This window comes from Achroia grisella, unplaced genomic scaffold, assembly GCF_030625045.1.
Source record: "Achroia grisella isolate CSIRO2021 unplaced genomic scaffold, CSIRO_AGI_Agris_v1 utg640, whole genome shotgun sequence".
Taxonomy (NCBI): Eukaryota; Metazoa; Arthropoda; class Insecta; order Lepidoptera; family Pyralidae; genus Achroia; species Achroia grisella.
The window spans coordinates 4,440,289-4,465,789 of record NW_026712977.1 but is presented as its reverse complement, the minus strand read 5'-3'; the positions used below and the strand labels follow the sequence as shown (position 1 = coordinate 4,465,789).

Here is a 25,501-nt window from a genome sequence, read left to right as displayed (position 1 = left end):
CACGGTTACTTCCTGAGCATGGTTTTCTTCTAATTAATGACTTATGTTAGTACTTACTATACGAAGTAATAGACACAACCTCAATGCTACTGTTATGACACAAAACCGAATCTATACAAGCCTGTACACACATAAATAAGAATATACTAAAATTTTATAATTGTTTTCGTAAATATTGGAGAATCACGAGAGCTAAAGGGCATAATGACGGCTTCATCTGACCTAGGCTGGACTTGAGTTCCTAAATAGAATAACAACCTAGTGACCGATAATTTAGATCACCTATGTTACCTGCTTATACAACATAATTATCTTATAAAGTGTAATAATGTTGGTAGCGAAGTAATAAATAAATAAATAACATTTAAAGGCTGTCCATACTTTTCTAACAGCCAAAAAAGCCTGTGCAATACCTGGCATAAACGTATCGGTGAAAATTTTATTCATATTAAAGTTCTCGAGGTGACCACACGCGGGCAAGGAATATCAGCCGGGGCGCGATAATCAATTAAAACTGATTAATCAAGAAGTTCCAGGTAGCCATTTTACTTATTAATTATAAAAATATTTTAAAATAATTGTTATATAGTAATAATAATTTAAATATGTTTAGGTAATTTAAACTGGAATAATAATTTAAAATAATAAATTAAATATTTACTACTTATGGGTACAGTTGGGTAGGATTTTCAGAGAATTTTATTAGCATTGATGGAACCAGAAGTTATCATTTTATAATAATAATATCTCTAATTATAATGATTAAATATTTATAACTTATTATTAATTACATAGATAGGCTAATTATCAATCAATATGTATTATACTGCCTTTGATTGTGTTTGATTTATTAATGCTACGAGGCTTTTTAGTTATTCTAAATTGTTATAGTAGTACGCACTGTAGCAGCAACTTGTTGAATCAAGTTTGCCTATAGTATTAATTATTATTATTTGTTTTTTGTTAATTTACGGTCGTTTTTAATTGCAACGCGATATTTTATTAATTATTAGATACAAGTTTTCTGCGACTGGATTATTCCGGTGTCATTGTATATAAAAGTAGATATGTGGGTAGATAGAAATATTTTCAATTTTCATTTTGTTTTTAATGAAAATCGACATTATTTATATCTACCCACATACAATTGTTTATAATGATACCTCAAGTCATTTGTACAGACGAAAGATTTTCAATATTGTACAAGTATTAGGTAAATATAATTCACTTTTATATTTGAAAACTATATAGTACATAGTTATATTATATACATAAAATATCGTGTTAGTATTGTCTTTTTTCCTTGGAAAGAGATTGAAATTTTTTTATGATATATTTTATGGTATACATTTGGTAGGTTATATTTTAAACTCCTAAACGATAAGGGAAAACTCCATCCAGAATATTTTATGTTATTCAATATTTGCCGGATCAGATAGTATATATAGAAAAATCTCATTTGAATGTTGGGAATTTTAAAATGATATTCTTCTATACTGAAACGTATGTACTAAAATTGATGCGTGATTTTTTATACAAAAATATATGTGATATCTGCATTACACAATCGTTCGTATCAAATACTGTGATAGTAAGCAGTAACCAAACACTAACCCACAATGTCGCGCTGTATGTCGTTAGGTATTTTATTTATTGAATACTTGTAATTATATTCCCATGTATAACAATTCAAATGAATAATTGGTATAATGAATCCTTACAACTTATAAATGGAATTCTGTCTGTTTTTCACACCAAAACTACTGAACCGATTTAAATGAAATTTGCTATACGCTTAAAAAAAGACATAGGTTACATTTTAAAGAGAAAAAGGGTTGTAAGGGGTTGAAAGGGAAGTTGAAAGGATACAACCTTTCATCTTCTTCCCGGAAGTATAGACATTTTTATAAGCTTGAACCTTATTTGTTGGCGGTTCCTTGTAGGTATATATGAATAAAAAGGACATTCAAAGTATGTAAAAAATTTACCCTTTAGGGGGTAAAATGTAATAGGGGATGAAAGTTTGTATGTAAATTGAAACACTGCAAATAGCTTATTAAAGTATTTATAACTATGTGTTTATTTGTGATTTGTGAAATAATTAGCCTAAATAATTAAAAATGCCATCCATGGTCACTATTACACGCGGACGGAGTTGCGGGCGGCTTTTGTAAATATGAATTTATTGTTATTGTTTATAACGGTGAAAATTAAATAAACAAATATTTAATGTAATATAATACAATTTTATTAAATTGTATTAGACAATAATGAAAAAATATAATACTGAAATATTAATAGTAACAGGATTTCTTTTTCAAAGTCACATTAAGTATAAAATTAAAAAAATATTTATAGCAATATTTTTACAGCAAGAGATTATAAATTTTTTGCCATATTTTCAACATAGTGCAAATGCGAAAATTTACGCGATCTTCTCCAAATCTGCATTGTTTTGATGATTATTTTTTTTACAATTTAGTATTACTCCCAAAAACGGTCTAGTATAAAAATACATAATAGTTTATAAAGCCGGGGAGTAATGTAAAAGTAAAATATTAGTCTATTATTTTTTTAAAAACCCCGGACAATTCACACAGCGCCATCTATTCCCAAACTAAACACAGCTAGTTTTATGGATACCTGACAACTGATGGATATCCTTAAATATTTTTTCTTACATACATAATGTACAATTAGAACCATATTAATATAAACATAAATATTCATTATTACAAATGCTTGCGACGTGCGAGGAATCGAACCCAGAACCATCGACCAAGAGGGTCTAATTAAAAACGCTTTGCGGACGCAGGAGCGGATAAGCGAAATGTAAAATGTTTTAAGTTAATGCAATTCATTAATGCGCTAACAAATCACTATTTTTGTTTTTAAAGCCGTTATGTTACGACGTGACTCACTCAAAAAGGGAGGTTGCGTGTTTGAATGCATTTCTTAACCCCCGTCATAACTTGAACTGTCCACCCCTTTTAGTGTTATGCTAATTGGATTAGAAAAGGGGAACGTCAAAGTGAAGTGGAGTTCAAATTGTGCTGGTGGGTCTATGTGTATGTTTTGATAGGGTACAACAGTTGTCGCTTTTGTTTATGAGTCATGTTTATACGAAAATATATTAAACAAAAATATAATATACCTGATATTTTAGTTATTTATTAGAAATATATGTACCTACATATATGCATATAAATTAAATTACTAAGGAACCGTAGAGCTTCTTATTATTATGACAGCATCGGTGGTCTAGCGGTTTAGCTTTCGTCCGACGGTCGCGGGTTCGATTCCTTGTACGATACAAACTTTTGTATTTTGGTTTATGATTATTTGTATAGGTCTGGGTGTTTTCTTTGTGTATTATATAGGTATATTTTTAGAAAACAAACTGTCATTAAGTTTTCTAACAGTTGTTTAGTACTCATAACATAACTATTGGTTAGCTTGTTAGTAGATGGTGCCCTGTGAAATGTCCAGAATTAATATTATCATTATAATTCAATATGTCATTAAAAAAAGTTAATAGGTATCTAAATAACAATAATAATAAAATTTTATTGTAATTGAATTTAATGTTTTTTGTAGAATATACTATATCAACTTGGTTTTTGTTAAACAAATATACATAGTCAAGTGTATTACTTATTAATATTTCAGGTTCCAAAATGTGGTTGAGTTACGTTGTGATATGGTGCTTTGGAATTCAATGGGTGCTCACTATGGAAGCAGGTAATATCTGTTTAATTATTTGCGATTAAGTTAAGTTTCAACCTACTTAAAAAAAAGAGGTGCATATTTTATAGGTACATATTACTTTAGCACATAACTTTTATTACGCTAATCGTTTTTCGCTGACTTTTTCTCAATATACATATGTACCTATCTTTTAAAAATTTACATGTTCTTATGTAAGTTTTTAAAAACATAGGCAACTAACTTAACTAATATACAACTAATTTTTTTATTTTATTTTTAATTATATATAGAAGTGGTGGTGTTGCGAGCGGTGCGTGGTCTTGATGCTCGCCTGCCATGCGGTCAGGGCAAAGTATTCCTCGACGGACCCGAATCGTATATTATATGGCTTAAAAACGACAGGGACTTATTGTACCGATTTCCTAATGACGAAACCGAGAGGAGGTAAGGATATTTCACATTTTATTACAGGTATACGTATACTATTGCTAATGTAAATGAATGAATAAATATTATTATTATATTGCATCCCACAAACATCCAAATATCTAACAACACCGACAAAATTTCGTCGTACTTTCAAGTGTTTCGGTACGAATTAAAAGAATACTATTGTGAGTATACACATTCATTTCTTGAATGGTATATTCTATCGATAATAAATAAATAAATAACCCTGGACAAATAATGCAGCGCCACTAATCCCACGGTAAGCAGAACTTGTGTTTTGGGTACTAGACAACTGCTATAAATATTTAGATTTTTAACAGACACAAATAATCGTACTCATGAATACGACAGATTTCCCGGACAGATACAAATAATCGTACTCATGAATGTTTGCAATGTGCGAGGTTTCAAACCCCCGACCTATCGCAAGTAAAGCGGTGTGCTAAATATATAATGGAATACTTCAAAACATTGCAATTATATGTATACAAAATATTATTTGCTAATGTTTATTTTAATATTCAATATTTTAGGTATATTAGCATTATTTAGAATTAAAAATACTTATAAGAGAATAGAAAATCCTTTATTCCAATAAACTTAATTTAAGTGTTTTTGAATAGTCACTACAATTTTTTAATCTACCGCTCATTCGTAAAGCAGTCTTATCATAAGAAAAAGTAGCATGAAACTTGCGTATTGCTCTATAATGAATAATTGTCAAATGTCTAAATTTCACTTAAAATGCAATATATAAAATATCTGCTGTCTGTCTGTTCTAGATCTGTGAACTACGGTAACTTTTTCAGCTCGTCGTGTGACGGTGGCCTTTGCAATGATGAAACTTCACTCCTGCTGAAGCACGTAAGCGATCAGGATAGCGGCATATACAGGTGTAAGGTCCACTATCAAGGGTCACCATCAATTGATTATGTCATCGATGTTCGTCTAGTTGGTCAGTATTATTTCTTAATATAGCTGTGGTCGTGGTTTCACGCTCATGAAGTTTATAGGTTATAATAATATATAGACTATAAATTTCTGATGTAAGTTTTATTAAAACTCGTTCAATAGATTTTGCGTGAAAGGATAACAAAGTTTCATCCATCCATTTTATAGAACAATGAAACATATTTCTTTGGTTTTTTGGGTCAGATTATTAAATATTTTTTCGTCATTTGTGTCATTATTTTATGTTTCATTCATCAATAGTAGTTACTTTTGAATATAAAGTACATATAAATGCCTCACGCATCTATGTTTTTGATATAAATATTTTAATAAGCTCTTTACATTGAAACTCTGGTGGTGGTTTTGCTTCGTTTCGAACAAACTATGAAATAATATAAAACTTGTATAATTAACAATATCGCTTTTGTAATTATACACATCTATGGTTTTAATTAAATTAAATCAATTTATATGTATCACCTGACCGTAATGAATATTATATTTATTCTGTAGATTCTCCTGGAGCCCCTAAAATATACAACGAAGATGGAAAGGAAATAAAGAAGGCTTATGTCGGACCACTACATCTTGGTGCCGATCTCACTCTCATTTGTGAAGTCAATGACGGTAGGTGTTTATAGATTAATTACAATTGTACTAACGACTCTGATTTAATTATCATAGGTAGGTACTCTGACAAAAATATTCAATCAAGTAGGCAAATAACTTATCAAATATCTATCTATATGTTTAGTTGAATAGACATCATTAAAAAGAAAATAGAAGTTGTTTATATTTTTATGTAATAAATGTATTTATGACAGACGTACAAATTATCTAACATTTTAAACAATAAAATTATTTGAACCATCATAATAGGTATACATTCCTTTTTATTATGGCTTTTAATTTATTACATTAATATAAATATATATAATATATATTTCTGTCGTGATATGGGCATTACATGCCCATACTATAGGAATGAAGTTAATATTTTAAGGAAAGTATTACATATGAATGTGGATGATTATAAGGGCAGAGAAACGCCGTAAAAGAGGTGTATCGACACTTTGAAAAATGATATACTAAGAAAGGGAGTAAATAATGAGATAACTGCGAACAGGGATGAATGGAAGAGAAAAACGCCGGCCACAAATAAATGGGATAAGGAAGAAGCAGATAATGATGTAGGAGAACTATGTAGAATATATTTGTGTCACTATATATTTCAGAGCAACCAGACACATTGGTCTACTGGCGAAGAAATGGTGTGGTCATCGAGCGCGCACACACAGCGCGCCCAGGGGTGTTGTGCGCCGAGGTGCATGTAATGAATATAACGCGGGATGAATTGGACGCCCATTACGAATGTTTGGCGCAGAATGCTGACGTCACGGACCCACTAAGCGCAAGTGTCGTTGTGAAAATGTACTGTAAGTATACGTATTCATATAATCTACCTCTGAATCTGCGTTATATTCAACTGAATGTTAGAAAGTTCAAAAAGAAAGATTTCCATAAAAGTATGATATTTCAACAAGTATCTTAAATTTTCATGAATATACTAGTGTATTGACGGCCTCGGTGGTCTACCGGTTTAGCATATTTCGGTACAAACAAGTAGCTAAATCAAAATGGAAAGAATCGTACGAAGCCGGCTTCCCGGCTATGCGGTTATTTCACTGTGATGTAATTCTTCGTTTATTATGATTACAGTACCGCCTTTGAAAGTTGAAATTCGCCTGAACAACAACTACGATTTCGAAGCCAGCCAGCCCCGTGTTGTTGACTGCGTAGTGGTGGGCTGCGTCCCTCCGCCGTCCGTCACTTGGCACTTGGGAGAGACACTGCTGAGACCGAGCATACACAAAGTGAGCATGAGTAATGTAGGCGCACAAATAATGCAAATAGAGGTACGAATTACAACGCAAACCAACACGTCCGGTCAATTAGCTATTTTTCTTTATAAGTCGTATAATTAAAATTTTATCAAGATAGAGTTTTAATAAAGTTATCTGAATGGTAGGTACTTGTGCATCACTTGGCTATTTACCATCATGATGGCCCGTATGCTTGTATGCCACCATCTTAGTATAAAAAAGAACATATTCAAACCATCAAGAAACTTGAATCGGTTAAAGTGTAAGGTAAGGCAGTGCAATTACAAGGCATAGAGATATGAAATTTTAGCCTTGCAAAGAATGAATTGTGCCGAGATTGACCGCCGATTTATATAAACGGCGGTTTATGTCTTACCATCATGCCGTTAAATTCTTTAATACTTAGCTACATATGAACACTTTTTTCACTTTAAAGATATCATATGTCTTTTTTAAATATTAGCATTGTATATTAGAAACCGGGATATAATGACTAATTTCAATAACATTATTTTCTTATAATTATTTTTTTCTTACCACTAAAGTGCATTTTACGCCAGATATTTTAAGAGATTTACTATATAAGTTTACAGTGCGCTGTTTGCATTAATATCAACATTTCATAATAAAACTGGTGTCTTTACTAGGTCATTAATGGTCTGTATGAAGTACAGTTTCAACTATTAATTATTTATTAATTTATTAGATAAATTCAGTTCATGTTGTAGTTATTTAGTACTAACTACTTGTGGATAGCCTACATATTTCTATAATGTTAGGATTTCATTTTGTGTGTGGGCTATGTTTATTGTCGTAATACGCACGTTTGCATATATGTGTGTATTTAATTATAAACTAGCTGTCGTGCGTCGTAGCGTGGATATTAATAGAATTAGTGACCTATGGTGACTTTTTATAATTAGTCTAAATAAAGCTAATTATAAAAAGCCAGAGAAAAATTCGTCGATACATCTTCAAAAATTTGGAATTTCAATATAAACTAACTTCATCCCCTATTTTATTTTCCCCTTAAAGGTAAATTTTTTACAGATTCTGAATGTCATATTTATTTATATTTAATCAACAGCCTTAAAAATTTGTTTCAAACCTTTGCTACCTTTAAAAATGACGATACCTCTATTCAAACTTTCATCTCTCCTTCGACCCCTTACGACCTTTTTATCGCATTAAAAAGTAGACTATGTCTTTTATCAGGGTATAGGCTATCTGTGTACTAAATTTCATTAAATCAGTTTTGGCGAGAAAACGAGACCGACAGACAGATAGAGTTACTTTGACATTTATAATTTTAGGAAGGTTGATTAACTTCAACACAATTAGTAACACAAAAAGGTCAAGTTTATATATTGTTACATTTTAGATGATATAATTAATACTGTAGAAAATTATTTTCTAAAGGAGAATAGTCATTGCAGGCAAGCAGACTACATGTTCATCTGGTGTACAATATTATTCCATGTTCATTTTTAAATTGAATCTAAATTGTACAAATACATTACATAATTACAGGAACTCCACGATGGTAATTACACTGTGTCTTCTCTAACTTTGGCGCCAGCACTAAGGGACAGCAAACAGGAGCTGGTATGTAGAGCTCACAACTCACACTTGCAGAATGCTGTGTTTGAAGACAAAGTCACATTGAATGTTGGATGTAAGTGCTACAGAATTCATAAGAGTATAATAATTTCTTATAACTATCTGAAGGAAATCGAAAATTATCGCTCATTGATAAAAACAGTACGTAGTTCACAAAACACTGCCTAAATATGTCTGACAGTCTCGGTGGTCTAGCTGTATAGCACATCGCTTTACTTCCGAAGGTCGCGGGTTCGACCACAATACAAACAATTGCATGTATGTGTCGGTCTGGGTGTATTGTATGTATATTACGCGTATGTATGTATTTAAAAAAATGTGTATATAAAATTTATTTCAGTTGTCAAGTACCTATAACATACACTCTGCTTAGCTTGGAACTAAGATAACTGAATATTTGAGTGAATTGAATAGGTAAAAATAAATATATAGATAGAATAGAACCAGTCATGAAATGCGCTGTTCTTTGGATGTCAACAGGGGTGTTTCACCTCATTTATATGATGATTGTTCTCACAGATCGACCCATCTGCTTAACAAGACGCGAAGAAACCATCGGAGCAATGCCACGAAACGCGGAGACGGTCACATGCGTCGTGGAAGCCTCACCAGAGCCCCTGCAATTCAGCTGGACTTTCGCCGATTCCAGGACATTATACACCAGTATCAAGGTTCGTATATGATTGTAGTACTTAGTTATTTTTTTAATGGATGATTATAAAATGGTATATTATAATTTATTATCTTTAAGTCTCTATTGTGTTCAAAGAAGAGTGGATATCACTCTTCTTTGAACACTGTATTCCTAATGTTTAATAAAATAACATTTAGAAAGTTCCTGGTCATACCCACCGGTACTCTTCAACCCTGACCTGGTTGCCTCGCGAAGGTGACATGGGACTGCTGCTATGTAGAGCAACTAATGCCTTCGGGGAACAGAAAAGGCCGTGCAGCTACACCATAACACAGGGAGGGCCCCCAGAATCCCCAGAATGCTCTATACTGAGATCCTTCCCTGACACTTTGGGAGTTCAGTGTAAGAAAGGTAAAAGTTATTCTCAATATTCATATATCCATTTTATAGGAATAAGATTTTTGTATATTCTTAATCTACTCACTGTTTTGGTGGAATTGCGCTTCAAAACACTGTTCCAATGGTATGGTCGCGGGTTCGATTCCTCGGACGATTCAAATATTTGTATCTATGAGTATATTTTTTATCGGTCTGAACTTTATGTATGTATTTATAAAAAAAAATCTAAGTATTTATATCAGTTGTCTAGTACCCATAACAAGCACGTACATAAGACATAACTTGAAATAATAGATGACGTTGCTTTTCCAGACAGGACAAACTCTACTAAATACGCTATTATTATTATATTTTGTTTAAGATTAGTAAATAACATCTCTTTAACACGTATTAAACATTTAATTATCAGGATGGGACGGCGGCAGATCTCAAATCGTACATCTGGAACTTTTATCATCTGACGGCGTCCTGCTGAGGAATGTGTCTGACCCAACGGGACATTTCCACCTGCCCGACGTGGAGGACGACCTGAATATGACAGCCGTAGTATACTCTAGCAGCTCCAGGGGTCGTAGCGAACCCAAGACCTTGTACCTGCAGTCAATAACACCATTAAGTAATTCCGGTAATTTGTCACTGCAATTTTATTATACCTACTTTTTCATTTGATCAATGTAAATGTGTTTTTTAAGACATTGGTAATTTTACGCCACCGTCAGTATCTTTGTGTAGGTCTTTTTTCGTGCACGATGGTGGGCATAAGATGGAACATATTTTGCTATGGTTCCCTGCAATTGTAAGTTCAGGCATGTTCTGAACTAGTTTATATACCTTACATAACCTCTTCTGTTTATTAAGTAGTAGCTACATAAACCTTATTTGTATGTCCTTAATGTGGTTTAGATAAAACCATAAGCTAATACGGAAACTACTGTGACACCTATATTATATGTAATCTTTTTCTGTCAACTGCAAAACTTAATTAGTGCAATTTTGTTAACATCTTAATAAATAATAATAATGTAATTGTACTAAACTTATAGGATTCACATGAAATCAATTAATCTATGAGATGTTCTGTTCAATTAGGACCGATTTTTATAATGAGACTCAATTTCCTTCTAAGTGCAGTTATAGTTGTTACCTCTGATATATAATATTATTACCTTTTGATTTGGAGTATGGGAGATGCACTAGCCTCGTATACTTTTATTTAAATTTATAATTATGCCATTATCTAATGACTATTTTAAAACATTTGTTAGGTATATATAATATGCTTTACGTATATTATGCAATGATAGAAAAGACGTAAAATTAATTAGTAAACTAAACATACATGCATAAAAACAACAATACAGATTCAGCTAATGAAGAATGGCCAGGAAAGTAAATTGTTGTACTATTTCATTACTATCCATTACTTCCCTAAATTTGGGTTCGGCATGGGGAAGATGAGTATGTGTATCGTTGAATTTATGTCTGCACCGCCAACAATTATTCTCTGTATCACCTATGGTTGACTGATAGAATATGCCGCATGATGTTAAGTCCGTACTGTACTTTAAAATTATGTATATGCATAAAGTTTTAATAAATAAGTGGAAAGGCCTAATTAGGCCTAATCCTATTACTAGTAATAAGTAAACCATCACACTTAAGGCTCATCGTCTTCTACTAGTATCTTGCCAGTGTATATCTAATAACTTGCCGTTATTGTACATGTTCATAATACAATTGATGTACAGCCATACTTGAAGAGAGCTCATCTAGCTCATGGGCTCAATGGCTGGAGGCGCTCGGCGGGTCAGCTGCTGTTGGTGCTGTTGTGGTCGCTGCAGTTGTCTGCATCAGAACGTTTAGAGCTCGCAAAGAGAACCCCGATTATAATCCTGATCTGGTGCCGCGGTCAGACGGTAAGAATACATTGTTACTCCTTGGAATTATAATAATATCTCTGAATAATTCACACAGCGCCATCTTGCTTGTGTTATGGGTGATAATTGATACATTTTTGTAAATACATCTATACATATAAATAATATTAGAATGTTTGTTTGCAACATTGAAATAACTATTTTTTACTACATACATATGAATATAAATACGGTACATACACCAAAATAATATTTTTTACAATATTTGTCTGTTTGTCTGACTGTTCCGGCTAATCTCTAAAATGGCTGGACTGATTTTGACGGAACTTTTATAGGCAGGTAGCTGATGTAATAAGGAGTAATTTAGGCTACCTTTATTTTAGAAAAATCTTTCTTTTTAGAATAATATTGATAAATTCCACGCGGATGAAGTCTCGTGTACAGCTAGTACACAATATACATAGTAAACACCCAGACCGATATAAACAATCATACTCTTGTATACGAATGTCGGTACCGTGAGAGGAATCGAACCCGCGACCATCGGAAGTAAAGCAGTATAAATACAAGACTATAATACAATTGTAGTAAAATAATAGATTGCTGACGACATACACATCTTGCCCCTCGGAAACCCTAGTGATTACCTGCTAGTGAATTTACCATCAGTTCTATTAAATTAGTTTATAATTTAAAAAACATTTCAAATCCTTTTTATTACAGAGTCAAAAATGTAAACAACATCCACAAATTTTCAATGATAATAATTTTAACAAAATTAGGCACTAGTTTAATGCCAGAAGTTTCACCAGCATGAAACTTATAGCTGACATATAAGCTTTATTACTGTAAAGTTTCATCCAAATCTGTTCAGTAAGTAAGCAAGTTAAGTAGGTTTACATGAACGAGTAACAAACATCCATGCATCTATCCATTCGTACTCATAAACTTTTGCATTTATTACATTAGTATGAGTACACAGTTTTGAGAAATGGTCTATTTAAATTTACATTAGTTACATAAAAATATTTTTATTGCAGCGTTAATATTATTGCATCTGGATTAATCATTCTTTATTTAAATTTCCAATTAGAGGTCCATTATTTATATAAAAAGTAAACAAACTTTTTTATTGCATTGTTTCCATTATCATAGTAAATATTCATTTGTTACATCTTATCATCCAGACAACTTTCTTCTAATATATCAAGGCTATTGTGCGCTCGTAGCTAAAGGCTGTACCCGTAGGCTACAGCTGAAAATCAGTGGGTAAAAATCACATTGATTTATCTAGGGACTTTTAGTACAATTACAACACAAAAAAATCTGTCACATACGCATTACGTGACATTTGAGACTTACAGTTGTTTAGTTATTAATTATGGTTATTTATTATTCCCTGTTTTTGTTATGTTTTGTGTGTTCATTTTGTATTATGTCTGCTGAAGATGCAAGAAATTCATTTATCAATCTCATAGTCATTTATTTAAAGCAATTTTTATTTACATTCACTAACTGTTTACCTCTGCTGGTCTGATTACTACAACTTATTTAATCTTATTTTTCCTCTAATTAAAAGTTTTCCTTGGTATTTTGTATTCACACATTTCAAAATATAAAGTTTTAACAATTCATCAAAAAAGCAAGCAACTATCTTATTCGTCCTTCTTATGACAAGACTTCTTAATAAGGGGTAGATAAAAAAAGATAACGGTGACTATTCAGAAGTGCTTAAATTGAAGTTTATTAGAATAAAATATTTCTACTCAATTGTACTGTTATAATAAACGTTAAACAGTATGCTTTTATTAACTTTACATTATTTGATGTTAATATTATTTATTGCTGGATTTCCAGGATCATTCTACAGGGAGCCCGATTTTTCACGCGATGATCGAATGATGAGCACCACTAATATTACGGTCAACCAACTAGCCTCGTGCCAAAATGTAAGCGCTACATTTAGTAAAACATTTTATCTTGAGTATCAGTGGTAAATCTTAAACAGAGGAATCAAAGAAAAATATAATTAAATAAGGTCTTCCTTGTGCAGATTTATTTGGATTCCATGGATTTGAATACACGACCGGTTTATCGGCGAAAAATTGATTATATCCACATCCATTAATTCTTCACTAACACCATTTTTAGTATATCATATATTACCAGACCGAGGCGAGCCTCTTAATTCCATAATCAATAAAAATAGTCCTATTTTTATAGAGACTATTTTTATTGATTGAATAAACATTCAATCCAAAAAACTAAAACAAAAACAATAGTTACTAAATATGAATAAATGACTAACTAAATAACCACTCTATGTACATTGTGCTATTTTTAAACAAACAGAATGTTCCGGTCTAGTTGGTTGCATGCACGACAGTAAGACACTGCGCTGTGCGCATAATCGCAAATATGTAGATGTCAGTAGGTATTGTAAGCGACTCCGCGCATCAAATAATGACATGATGCAATCATTTCGTGGATTAACCAACATCGTACAAGATGTAGCTATTTCAACTGCATAACTTTTTCTTTACCTACTTATATTACCATTTTTAGGTACCTTAGTTTTAGAGTTATGCATTAATATATGTACTGTTGTAAGCTCGAGCTCGAGCCCGAGCTACGACTAATTATAAGGAACTATCTGTGCTCGAGGTTTTACCCGCGGCAAATTTGAATATAAATACAATCTTATGTATTATTCTGATGCGTAAGCTAAATTACTGTAAAGTTTCATCAAAATTCGGTCAGTAGTTAATGCGAGAAAGAGTAACAAACATCCATACCCACATACTTTACTTTACGTATTTATTACATTATTCAGATACATTTGCTACACTATTGTATTAGGCTAAAACCTGTAAAAATAACTATCAGAGTGAAAATAAAATAAAATATTTTTTGTTCCACAGTATACAGCAACTCCAGTGCCATCGTGCCGGCTACTGGTAGGTTGTGGACATACTTCTACTCAAGAGATCTCACCATCTAATCAACTCAATTCATTCTATGTTTAATTATTTCAAAACATATACATTTACTATATTAAAACGCTAAAGTTCAAATCATTTATTGAACATTTTGTTGCCTTTTTATAGATGTGTAACTCTAAGCTGTTATATGAAACAATATATACCTACCGTCCAAATTAATTAATATGGACTACATATTTCGATTTGATTATTTTCGGGCTCATTGACCAATATTTGCTATAGTAATAGTAAGTGTAATTTGTTTTGATGATTCTCTTTTCCTTTTTCGTATTGGTTTAGTATTAGGTAATTAATATAAAAAATGTACTTCTTAAAGTGCAAAGTATAGAAAAAATAGAAATAGGAATTTATTTTTCTGTTGACATTCTTCATAATATGTAACAATTCATGGAAATATGGAATTAATGTTATTTTGCGAAAATATAGCCAAATTATGACATTTATTTTTATAATATATTTCCTATTTTTTCTATTGATGGGTTTAGAATTATTTTAAGTTTGTTTATAGTAAGTCAGCAGTTACCCGCTACGTCGTCGACTTTTTTAATTGTAAACGTTGCCTATATTTATCTTCATGTAAATTTTCATTAAATCTCTTTAACTCTTTAAAGACTGGAAATATAACGAACCTCAGCGACACTTTCGCATTTGTAACATTAGGATGGCTGGATTAATAGATTAATATACATCCCAGTGTAGCCAGTGTTAAAAAATTATTTTAAGGTCTTACAAGTCACCTATATTCTACTCATCATGATGTATTAATGAAAATGATTGATTGATATATTTTGTAATAATATTTCCGCCAAATAAATATTTGTATCAGTCGGATATCAGTGTATGTATGTATATGAAATAAATTTATTTGATATATCCATACAAATATTACAAATGCGAATGTGTGTCTGTCTGTTTGTTACGATTTCATGGATTTTAATGAAATTTGCTATTAAAATATGTAATATACATATTTTATATACAATACATCTTGTGATGAGGACTTACATAGACTATGTTTTATCCTTAAAAAGTAGAGGAAATCGCGTGTAATACATAAGTATATCCAATATAGTGTTAGTTATTTTTCTTTATTGTTTTACAATTATATTAGAATAAGCCATAAGTATTTCCATATACCATAGTCCATATGTTTTTTTCATAACAGTTTGTTTAGATATTTTCTTTTGTATCTGTTTGTTTATGTCAACTTTCGAAAGTGATAAATATTAACTACAAATATATTCAAAGATATATTATTCGTTTCGGATATTTTAGTAATTTATTGAATTGACTTCTCCCCGTTGCATTTTACTTACTTAAGTAATATAAACTAACATTCATTGTATTCCACTGAACTATAAAATAGTATACATATGTTATTCATACCAATATTGTAAATACGAAAGAATATCTGTCTGTTTGTTTCTGTTTAGACCTTTTTACGAACAAACGGTTAAACGGACCGTAATGCAATTTAACGTAAATCTAAATTGATCACAGAGACGGACATTGGCTGTCTTTTATCTCAAATAGTAGATGAAATATTTGAGATAAAAGATAGCATGAGATCAATCATTTTCGCGCCAAATTTCTTTCCTATATCCTTTAAATCGTTTTGTCTTAAAGAAGTAAAAAACAAACAGACAGACTTTCAAATTTACTATAACAGTTATAGATTTAATTACAATATAGTTTCTTTATTTTGATTTTTTTCTGTTTACTAGGCATTGTAAGAGAGTTATTTTTAAGAAGTTATCAACTTCAGCTTTTATTTCATAGGAAAATATATAAAATTTATTTTTCAATTGTTAAGCATGTAATCTAAATCGGCGACTGCTCAGTGTTTTGTTACAGTTCAATGTTCATATTCGACGTTGTTGTATGAAGACATATTATTATAGCTATTTGGCTAACTTTTATAATACTGAGCTAAGCTAAAATTTATCATTGTTATTTACGTGACTGATTATAGCATAAGAATATTAGTATAATATAGTTTTATTACAATAATTTTAAAGTGTTTTATTTTAATGCTAACTGATCCCTCGACTTTGTACTCCTTAGTTTATAAACAGATTGAAATGAAAAAGAAAAAATTTAAATCTATTTTTGAACGCTGCTCCCAAATCCAACAGAAACTTTCATTTATCTGTCTATTGTTAGCTTTTAAAGATTAAACGACTGCACATATTATAATAAAATAAGGCATAAAGATAGAACAATCTATCACGAGGACAGATGTAGGCTGTAGCTTATCTAAAAAAAGGAAACAAAGTCCCGGGAGGCAGTTAATGTGTCATAATTATGTACTTAGAGTAACTGGGCTTAGAATTTAGCACTTAATTTCCATTTACTATTTTGTTGCTTACTTCGAATACTGTTCAAATAAACTTTTGATGGCGTATGAATTTAGAATTGCAGATTGGGTTTAGTTTCAGCACTAAATTTATGATATATACTATGTTAGAGATTAATAAATTGTATAATAATAATAATACCTATACATTTGTTCAGCATTATAGCAGCATCAGAAAGGTTCTATGATTAAAAATATAAGCAATATGTGATTTTTAAACATGATACAGTAATACCTATCTAATCTAAAGTTACTACAGTCATTATTTTACAGAAATAAAACATATTGGACTCGTATGATTACGAATAGGTTTACCCATTTAAAAGACTACAATATTCCTCAAGACATGCCAACAAATTTTAATATATTTAATATATATAGATAGACAACATGTCTATGCATTAACATTTTAGAAGTCAAAGTTTTAATTATACAAATAATAATTACTCTTTATTATTTGATTTTTTAAATAATATCTACTATGTTTTGCATCTTAGCATAGTCAAGTATTACAGCAGACTGATATGGTGATATTTTTTGGACAAAAATGATTCTACTTCATAATTAATAAATTAATTTTATTTCTAGTACTTCTACACTGCTACTTCTCTAATAATCTAATAAATAACGATATAAAAAGAATAATTAACGCCGTATATCTTATTGACGATAGTCTCGTATAGCATGTATAGCATTATAGTATAGCAAGCAATTATTACAATCTAACCTTTTCCGTAGATATGTTTGTGTTTATACTTCCGGGTCAAACCTTCATATGACCGCGTCTCTTAGGACGGCAGTGTCATAATTATATTAATACGAGTTAGAAATCTCAGCGCAATAAAATGTTCTTTCTAAATTAGAAACTAATTTTGTTATTCATATAAACTGTTCCTACAATAAAGCGTTCTGTCACATTTTTATAGTATTTTCGAGGAATTCGTGGATAAAAATGAATTATAATTAAATTATTCAATATTCTACTAGAATTATTATACTAGAATTTAGACTGAAAGAGATCTCTTCCAGCCAACCTAACTCTGTGACAGTGGACGTATTTAGAGGATAATGGTAGTCCAAGACTTCTAAATACACAAATAGAATATTATTAAAAGTTAACTACCTGTAATCTTCGACTTTTCTCAAGCAATTTGTGATGAGAAGTGTCATAGATGTCAATTTATGGCATTGAAGGGACCAATTTCTTCCTAGTTGAAAACATCCGTGATTGGTTATTATATTGGTTATTGTTACGTTATGAAGTCTAGGGAACGTCAACTACAGTAAAGTACAGAGGATAGGTCGAGGAGCAGGACATCACAAACATATATATTTTTTAATAAATATAGACCTTATTCTCTGTAAATTTTAAAGCAGTTATTGACTTTCAGTTATTATCTTAAAAAATAGATTTTCCGGTATCTTAGTTTGTCCAGTGCTCATTAAATGGCATTGTAATTATTAAATATTAATAAATTGACAAATTAGGTGACGTTATTAAGTTGTTCTTGCTTTTAATGACCTACATATTGTACAACTATATATAGTGAGCATTCAACAACCTGTCAAAATAAATTTCATAACAAATACCTGAAATGATCTTTATAGTTATAATGCCTAAGGTCTATTTTTTATAATTTCGCTTGTTTGTGTATACCTTTGTTGTACTGCCCTAAACTCACCTTTGGTATCAGGTTAGAAGTTTTCGGCCGAGAAGAAATAATTGATGAAATTAGGCTCTGGTTCGAGGATTATTAGTACTATGGCCCAAATGTTAATGTGTTTCATTACAGGCCATTCTGAATAACAAACGTACACTAAAAATTTGTGATTATCATTTTTCAGTGACCGTATTGGTCACTTCTGTATTCAGATCTAAGTGAAATTGAAAGTCGATTAATAATTATATACTGTTCAATGTCATATCACAAAATATGTAATAGGGACCACGTCAGCTTGCAATGACATAAGAAAATGGCTTCAAAACGCACTCACACTCAGTCTATATATACTGCGAATAGCATTTGATTTGCTGGAAGGGTCGCCAGCCGGTTGTGTTGGTTTCTAAGCTGTAGAAAGTATATGGAACCGTGAATAGACGCCCCAGGCTTTGTCTCTGTCAGAAAGTGTAAGGAGACGTAAAGGCTGCCGCTTGTGTTTATGCAATATGGCGGGAAACGAGCATTTAGCGGAGCGATTTTTTGAAAGTAAAATATACGTTTATAATTTAATAAAATTAAATATAGTATTATTCGAAATATACATAACAGTTTTTAGAATAAACACATAAATCCTCTGAAAAAATAAATTTTTGGGTAATATCCCTTAATAAGCACATATTAAACATAATGAAGTTAAGAGACTAATAATATTGTCCATTTTCGTGATACTTCTTAAATTATAGGCGGGATTTTAATATGTTTTTGCTGCTTCCCAAATACCATCCAATTAGTACATAAGCAAAAAGGTGTTGTCACTCGATCACCAAAGATTGTACTATAATATTTGAGTTAATATAATATAAGTAAAAATAACAATTTAAAAATAGGTCTGACTACAGAATTGTAAAGATTCAGTCACTATTTAGTTAATAGTTTCCTTAATTCTGTAAAACAAATAATATTTAAGAAGTGTGTACCACGGCATTGAGCATATGATCCCAATGGTGGCAGTAGTTATAGGAAGCGTTCTGACTAAACAGTCATGACAAAGACATTTCTAATCGAAGTCCCTATAAAGAACCGCGAATTAAAGAATACTGATTTCGATTTATAGACATAAAGGCCTCACTTGCAAGTTTCCGCTCTTTCAAACACAAAGTCTCAACCTAATCAAGAAGTGGGGATAATATTGGAGTCAGTAACGGAGGGGGAAACAGTACCACCGTGGAACTTGGTCGTGCGCGTGAGTGGATCCCGTCTTTCTTCGTCTCAGTGTTATAAATACATGAATCTGACATCACAAGGTTAGTAAAAAATACGGACAACTCGAAATATTTCCATTTCCTTTCTAGTCGTTGCTTTTATGAGATGAGTTTTAGTTTTATGCTATTCGCCAAAACCGGTTGTGCAGAGATTAAACTACTTACTTTTACAAGTTGACCAAGTTTAACTCGAGAGTAGGTACTAAGTTTGTGAAATTGTATTTTTATCGAATAGTATACGATATTTATATCTATTATTACTTTTTTGTGACTAACATAAGTAAATAAGTAACAATAAAAGCAGGCGAAAGGGAAGATTCTTATTTGACTATGTATACTATTATAATTTCACCTTTTTTAAATGATTTTACTGAATCTTTTTATCTAGTAGTGAACTGATTTTGTTTACCAATTATTAATTTCTGATTTAATTGTTTGTTGATAAATCGTCATGTTTTCCTTCGATTTTAGATTAACATAAGTTATTCTAGTTTTTATTATTAACTTTTGTCATGTATTTCTGTTGAATAATAAAGACTATTGTGCACCCATCCATAGAAGTGTAAATAAGAGGTAGGAGATAGCATAAATTAGGTGAGGTGATACTTCCTTTGCCTGTGCAAAAAATATAAACTCCGATATTGTTGTCTAAGATAACAATAGAATGGAATCAGATGTTATCAACCAACTACAAAAAAAGAGGTTAAAGATTATGTAGCGCAATATTAGAAAAAGAAATATTATTCTTTCATAATAATGAAAGACTTAGGTATATATATAAGAAATTTATTTGAATCCTTATTTTTATTGAAGTAAGTGTATTTACATTACATTACATCTAATATTTATCTTGTTTTACATTGTAAAACGATTACATACATTATAGAAAATATTAGGTTTGCAACATGTCATTTGCTATAAATACATTCAATGATTTCACATACAAAATCTTAATTTTCTCTTCTAAAATAGATGTAACATGAATAGGTTATTTTTTATTCTCATTAAATTTTATTATAATTCTATTAATTTGTTTTAAGTGAGAAATAAGATTTACATCTGTAATTAATATATTTTGTTAAATAGTTTACTTATACATTGCCTACATTATGTCTTGTGTTAGTGCATTCGTTGTCTGTAATGACGTAGTTAGCCGTTAGTTAATACAACCCGCAAGATCGTTAAAAATGTGTACGAGATTATAGCAAAAGGACGCCGTTAAAATGTGTCAGGTCTTGACTTTGAATGCATATGTTTTCATCTCGGCAATGATTGTCCCTATGATGACCCTGAGAGTGAACTCTTAAAACCGTTGACATTAGAAAGAGACATTAAGAAATATAGCTTTATTTTTTTTAACAACACTAATAAAACATGTCATAAACATAATATTTTGTGGTCTGACTACACTCGCGTACATATTTGTTTGTTATTCTCTCTATTAATTTTAAATCTATATTTTAGTACATGTGACTTCTTTAATATAATTTAAAGAACAACAATAGCATTACGTTCTAATTGTAGTTTACCCACGTGGTAACTGGGACTTTTATAAAATTGTAACCAATACTACCATATTTTCCCGGATTATCGCGATCTCTCGCATGTAAAGAATGAGTTCCTAGATTTGTGTTTATAAAAAATGGCCTCTTATAAAATTAATGGTCCATTAGGAGCTTATTATACGGGGTATTAGTCGCACTTGGCCTGTTTTTCTTAATCGTAAGTGAACGTGTCGTGGTCACTATGGTGGCATGCTTGCTTCGGAGGAAGGTATGAATGGCAGGCCGAAATGGTAATAAAAACACGAGCCTCGCACTCACATCCGGTAGTTCTATACATTTCACATTGACATAAGACATAGAAGTCAGCGGTCACCGAATAACTTACTTTTATTAGTGTTATTTCGTAAATTATTTCTCTCTGAGTAGCGCTGGCATTATGTGTGAGGATTACCCACATTCTAAATAATATATTAGAAATAAATTATTTGACATTAAGTAAATATTAAAATAAAATTTACCGTCAAGCATTTTGTATAAACTCTGGTTCCTGTTTTTATGATGCATTAGTTTATATATATAGTTTTGCATTAAATTAAAAATATTTACTTGAATTAATGGGTTTGTCGAACAACTTTAGATAAAACAAGTTTCTAATTTAAAAAGAATAGATTTCAAATTGTCTAGTCCCTGTTTTGTACGGTTAAAACATTACGGGAACAAATTAAAAACCGATTTAATATTTTAAATATATCTTTAATATTTATATAAGTAAAAATAAGTATTTTAAATTAGAGTTGACTTTCGTATCACCATTTTCGTATCGTCATAGTAGAGTCATAGGTTCGGCCTTAATCGGTTTAAACAGCTATTTTATTACTTAGAATTGAACTTGAACAATAACGCGGTGGCCGCTCCGCCTATCACTTGCACCGCATATTAATCTTGGTTTTTACACATCAATGCGGAGTGGAGAGTTGAACAAGTGGGTCATTTTAACTCCACTATTCCGACGAGTTATATATTCGCGCTACTGACAAACCTAACGTTCTGTTATCGAATAAACTGCAATGTAAATATGGAACTAACACTTGGCTCTTTTTATAAAGTTTACTGATATTTTCCGACCCTTATGACATGATACAAAAAATATGACAGACAAAATAGTCATAAAATGCAGAAATAGCAAAATATTTTCTGGTATCATGTGTCATGTACAATATTTTTTTTTAAATCTCCCTAATTTTAAATTATATAGATAGGGAAGGTTGATGGTATTCCAATAATAGATATAGTCTTGTATAATATAGTAATAAATACAGAATGTCAATAACATACGCGAAAATGAATTAAATTACAATCTTCTGGTGGTATGCCTCTAAGCATTTTGTAAATTGTCTCAACAATATTAAAGTAAGGCTTGGACATTTAGTCGGTAATCAAATTAAAGTTTCTTAATATTTTTCACTAAAAATGTTTGAAAGCATCAATAATGTGACTGTTATCTATATATATTTAATACTTTTTTACATACATATAAAGTAATATATGTCTGTATTACTGTTGCTGTAACATTTAAGCTGGATATATTTACTCTTATATCTATGGTATTATTGCTTGTTGTTTTTCAAAGTATTTATTAGATACATTCTAAGGAATATATTTTTAATCTAAGAGAACTACATATGTATCGTCACAAGTATATATAACAATCTCACTATATATTATTTTGTAGCACATTATACAACACAGCCTACTCACATATACGCAGAACAGTTACATTCAAGTTATTCGCATTCCGTACACACATGGGCATAAAGGAATCTATACAGTTTCGTCCCACATAATGCCGAATTACACTCGATATCTCGAACGCTGACCATATTAATGAAACAAAATTAAAATTCTTTATTTCAGTCTTGCATAATTTATTTATAGGTATAAGTGTTTTAATTATGTAAAACCTACAATTTATCTGAGACGATGGAGAGTAGGGAGATGCTGTCAAAGACCTTTTTCAGATCCATGAAAGTATAAAGATATTTTATTCCTTTATCATTTACTAATAAGTATACAGATATTAGAGCGTCTAGGTCAAGTTTCCTTGTCTAAATACAAATTAAAGAGATAGATATTACAATATTTCAAGTTTAACAGTTTTTCTAATATTTTTGTTGATACTGAAATAAGCGAAATAGACCTATAATTATTAATTATAGTTAATAATTTCATTTCTCCGCCCTCCAGTTCGAAAGATACCTATTGTAAAGCAGATGATTTAAGATTAACAATAACAAGACGGGTCAGTAGCTAAACTTTGACGAATTTATCTATTATAGATCGTTTTTTTGTCTTACACGTTAACAGTTCTTTACAACTTTTAGCAGATTCATTTGTTGTTTATTTTATCTGGATTAGTTAATTATTGACTCTTAGTAAGTTTGATTTAGATGAATACGTTAATAATTTTATGTTTTTCTAAAGTAATTTATTTTGATATTCTTTTTTTCATATTTCCTTTACAACTTTTAATGAGGTTATTACAACAATTTCTGTAATGTGCACATATCTTTTTTAAAATTTATTAATTAATTATTTTTCGTATATGTTTATGTTTGTATTATATTAATACATATATTGTTGATTGGATTATTTATCAAATCATAATTATTAAAGTACTTATTACATTATATTTTTACCTATAATGAATAAATACCGAAATATCGTAAGATGAAAAGTTTTTAATTACCGTAATAGACTTAAATACAACATTTTTAATATTTTTATGCTTATAATATAATACATTTACATAATTTACTGTATTTATTAATTGAATCTTTCTGAAGGAAATTCAAATGCTTTTTATGTGGGTTTATTCGTTTTCGCAAATTCACAGAAAAGAAGGTACTTAATTAGAGCATATTTTTATGACTTCTCTTATAACTCGCCGATTTAATTATCTTATTTATTCGATAGATTGAACTTATTTCCGGGTGAATACCGCAATATTTTAGACATAAGTATATAATTTGAAAAAAAGTAGCTATTATTCTTATTCGTGATTACTATATCTGCGAACGAATTATTTATAATTGGAATGGTAAATAATCTGGCGGTGTACCTAATTCTACCGCAACAGTAGGCTATATATATATTACGAGTACAACGCTATGAACATGACGTTTATACATTACATTATGAACATGTGACACCTATGATCTTGCATTGTTATTCCAGTGGACTAAGATGTCAGAGCTCTTATCCTATAATCATGTAACTCTCTTGCTCCTCCCATATCTGATGGAATAACTAGTTTCATTGTCTACTGAGTAAATTAATTTATACCATTAACCTTCTGAATACTGTACTAAAATAGATAGACTTCAATAACACAAAAAAAAATACACTAGGAAACAGAACTGTATGTTTATAAATTCTAATTGAATTCTCCTGTTTTTGTCTAGTTTATGCAATGTTATATTAATAAAATTATATTACATATCATATATAATATAATTTTATATACTCACTCACAATATTATTATATGACCACTGGGTTTATTAGATGATATCTCCGCATGTCAAAATACCTAACAGTACATGGGCATAAAATTTAATCCCTGAATAAAATACATTTGTTCACGAGCTTTATTTCCTCTACACTTATAACTGTATTGTGAAAATGTATTATTATTACGGAGTTAACATTAGTTACAGCAGTCTATGTTAAACGAACTGGATTTGGTAAGGTCTTAGGGCAAGCACACATTATCGTTACAAGACGCGATATCTAAGCAAGCAATAAATTGAGATTATGTTCAAACACAATTCATACCAATGTATATTATTCGTTTGCTTCATAATTACATTTAAAGAAGCTTTATATATGTGTGTATGTATGTGTTATCTTTCCTAAACTATAACGAAAGAAACTTTTGTACGTGTTTTTTTATTATCTACAAAACTATACCGTAAATAGTAAGAATAGTAAAACCAGCCACTATTTAACCATCTCATTAATCTTACACTTTTCTGATGCTTATAACTTCTTTTACTATTTCCAAACTATACTAAGACTTGCCGTCTTGTCTAAGATTACACTGTTTTCAAATAAGGTAAAAATTTAAAGAATCTATTAGATCTAAATATCTACATAAGCATAAGTGTGCGGATCAACTTAGAAATGACGAGATGTC

The 25,501-nt window shown here is 30.6% G+C and overlaps 2 protein-coding genes across 3 annotated transcripts in view; both read left to right on the top strand.

Annotated features, from left to right (window-relative positions):
- The first annotated feature begins 486 nt into the window (after nt 1-486).
- LOC131849321 (carcinoembryonic antigen-related cell adhesion molecule 5-like) lies at nt 487-14,870 on the top strand. Its single transcript, XM_059199360.1, has 14 exons — nt 487-536; nt 3,670-3,741; nt 3,999-4,152; nt 4,941-5,113; nt 5,623-5,736; nt 6,345-6,545; nt 6,829-6,983; nt 8,523-8,667; nt 9,132-9,283; nt 9,444-9,657; nt 10,055-10,270; nt 11,394-11,561; nt 13,380-13,471; nt 14,444-14,870. The coding sequence occupies exons 2-14, from the start codon at nt 3,678-3,680 to the stop codon at nt 14,546-14,548; spliced, it is 1,953 nt and encodes a 650-aa protein (XP_059055343.1). The 5' UTR covers nt 487-536; nt 3,670-3,677; the 3' UTR covers nt 14,549-14,870.
- A 4,890-nt stretch (nt 14,871-19,760) lies between these two features.
- Nucleotides 19,761-25,501, top strand: part of LOC131849274 (calpain-C-like) — a 29,258-nt gene continuing 23,517 nt past the window's right edge. For both annotated transcript variants that reach the window (XM_059199310.1, XM_059199309.1), the window contains exon 1: nt 19,761-19,845. The gene's annotated coding sequence lies outside the window, so the exon portion shown is untranslated. The remainder of the gene's footprint in view (nt 19,846-25,501) is intronic.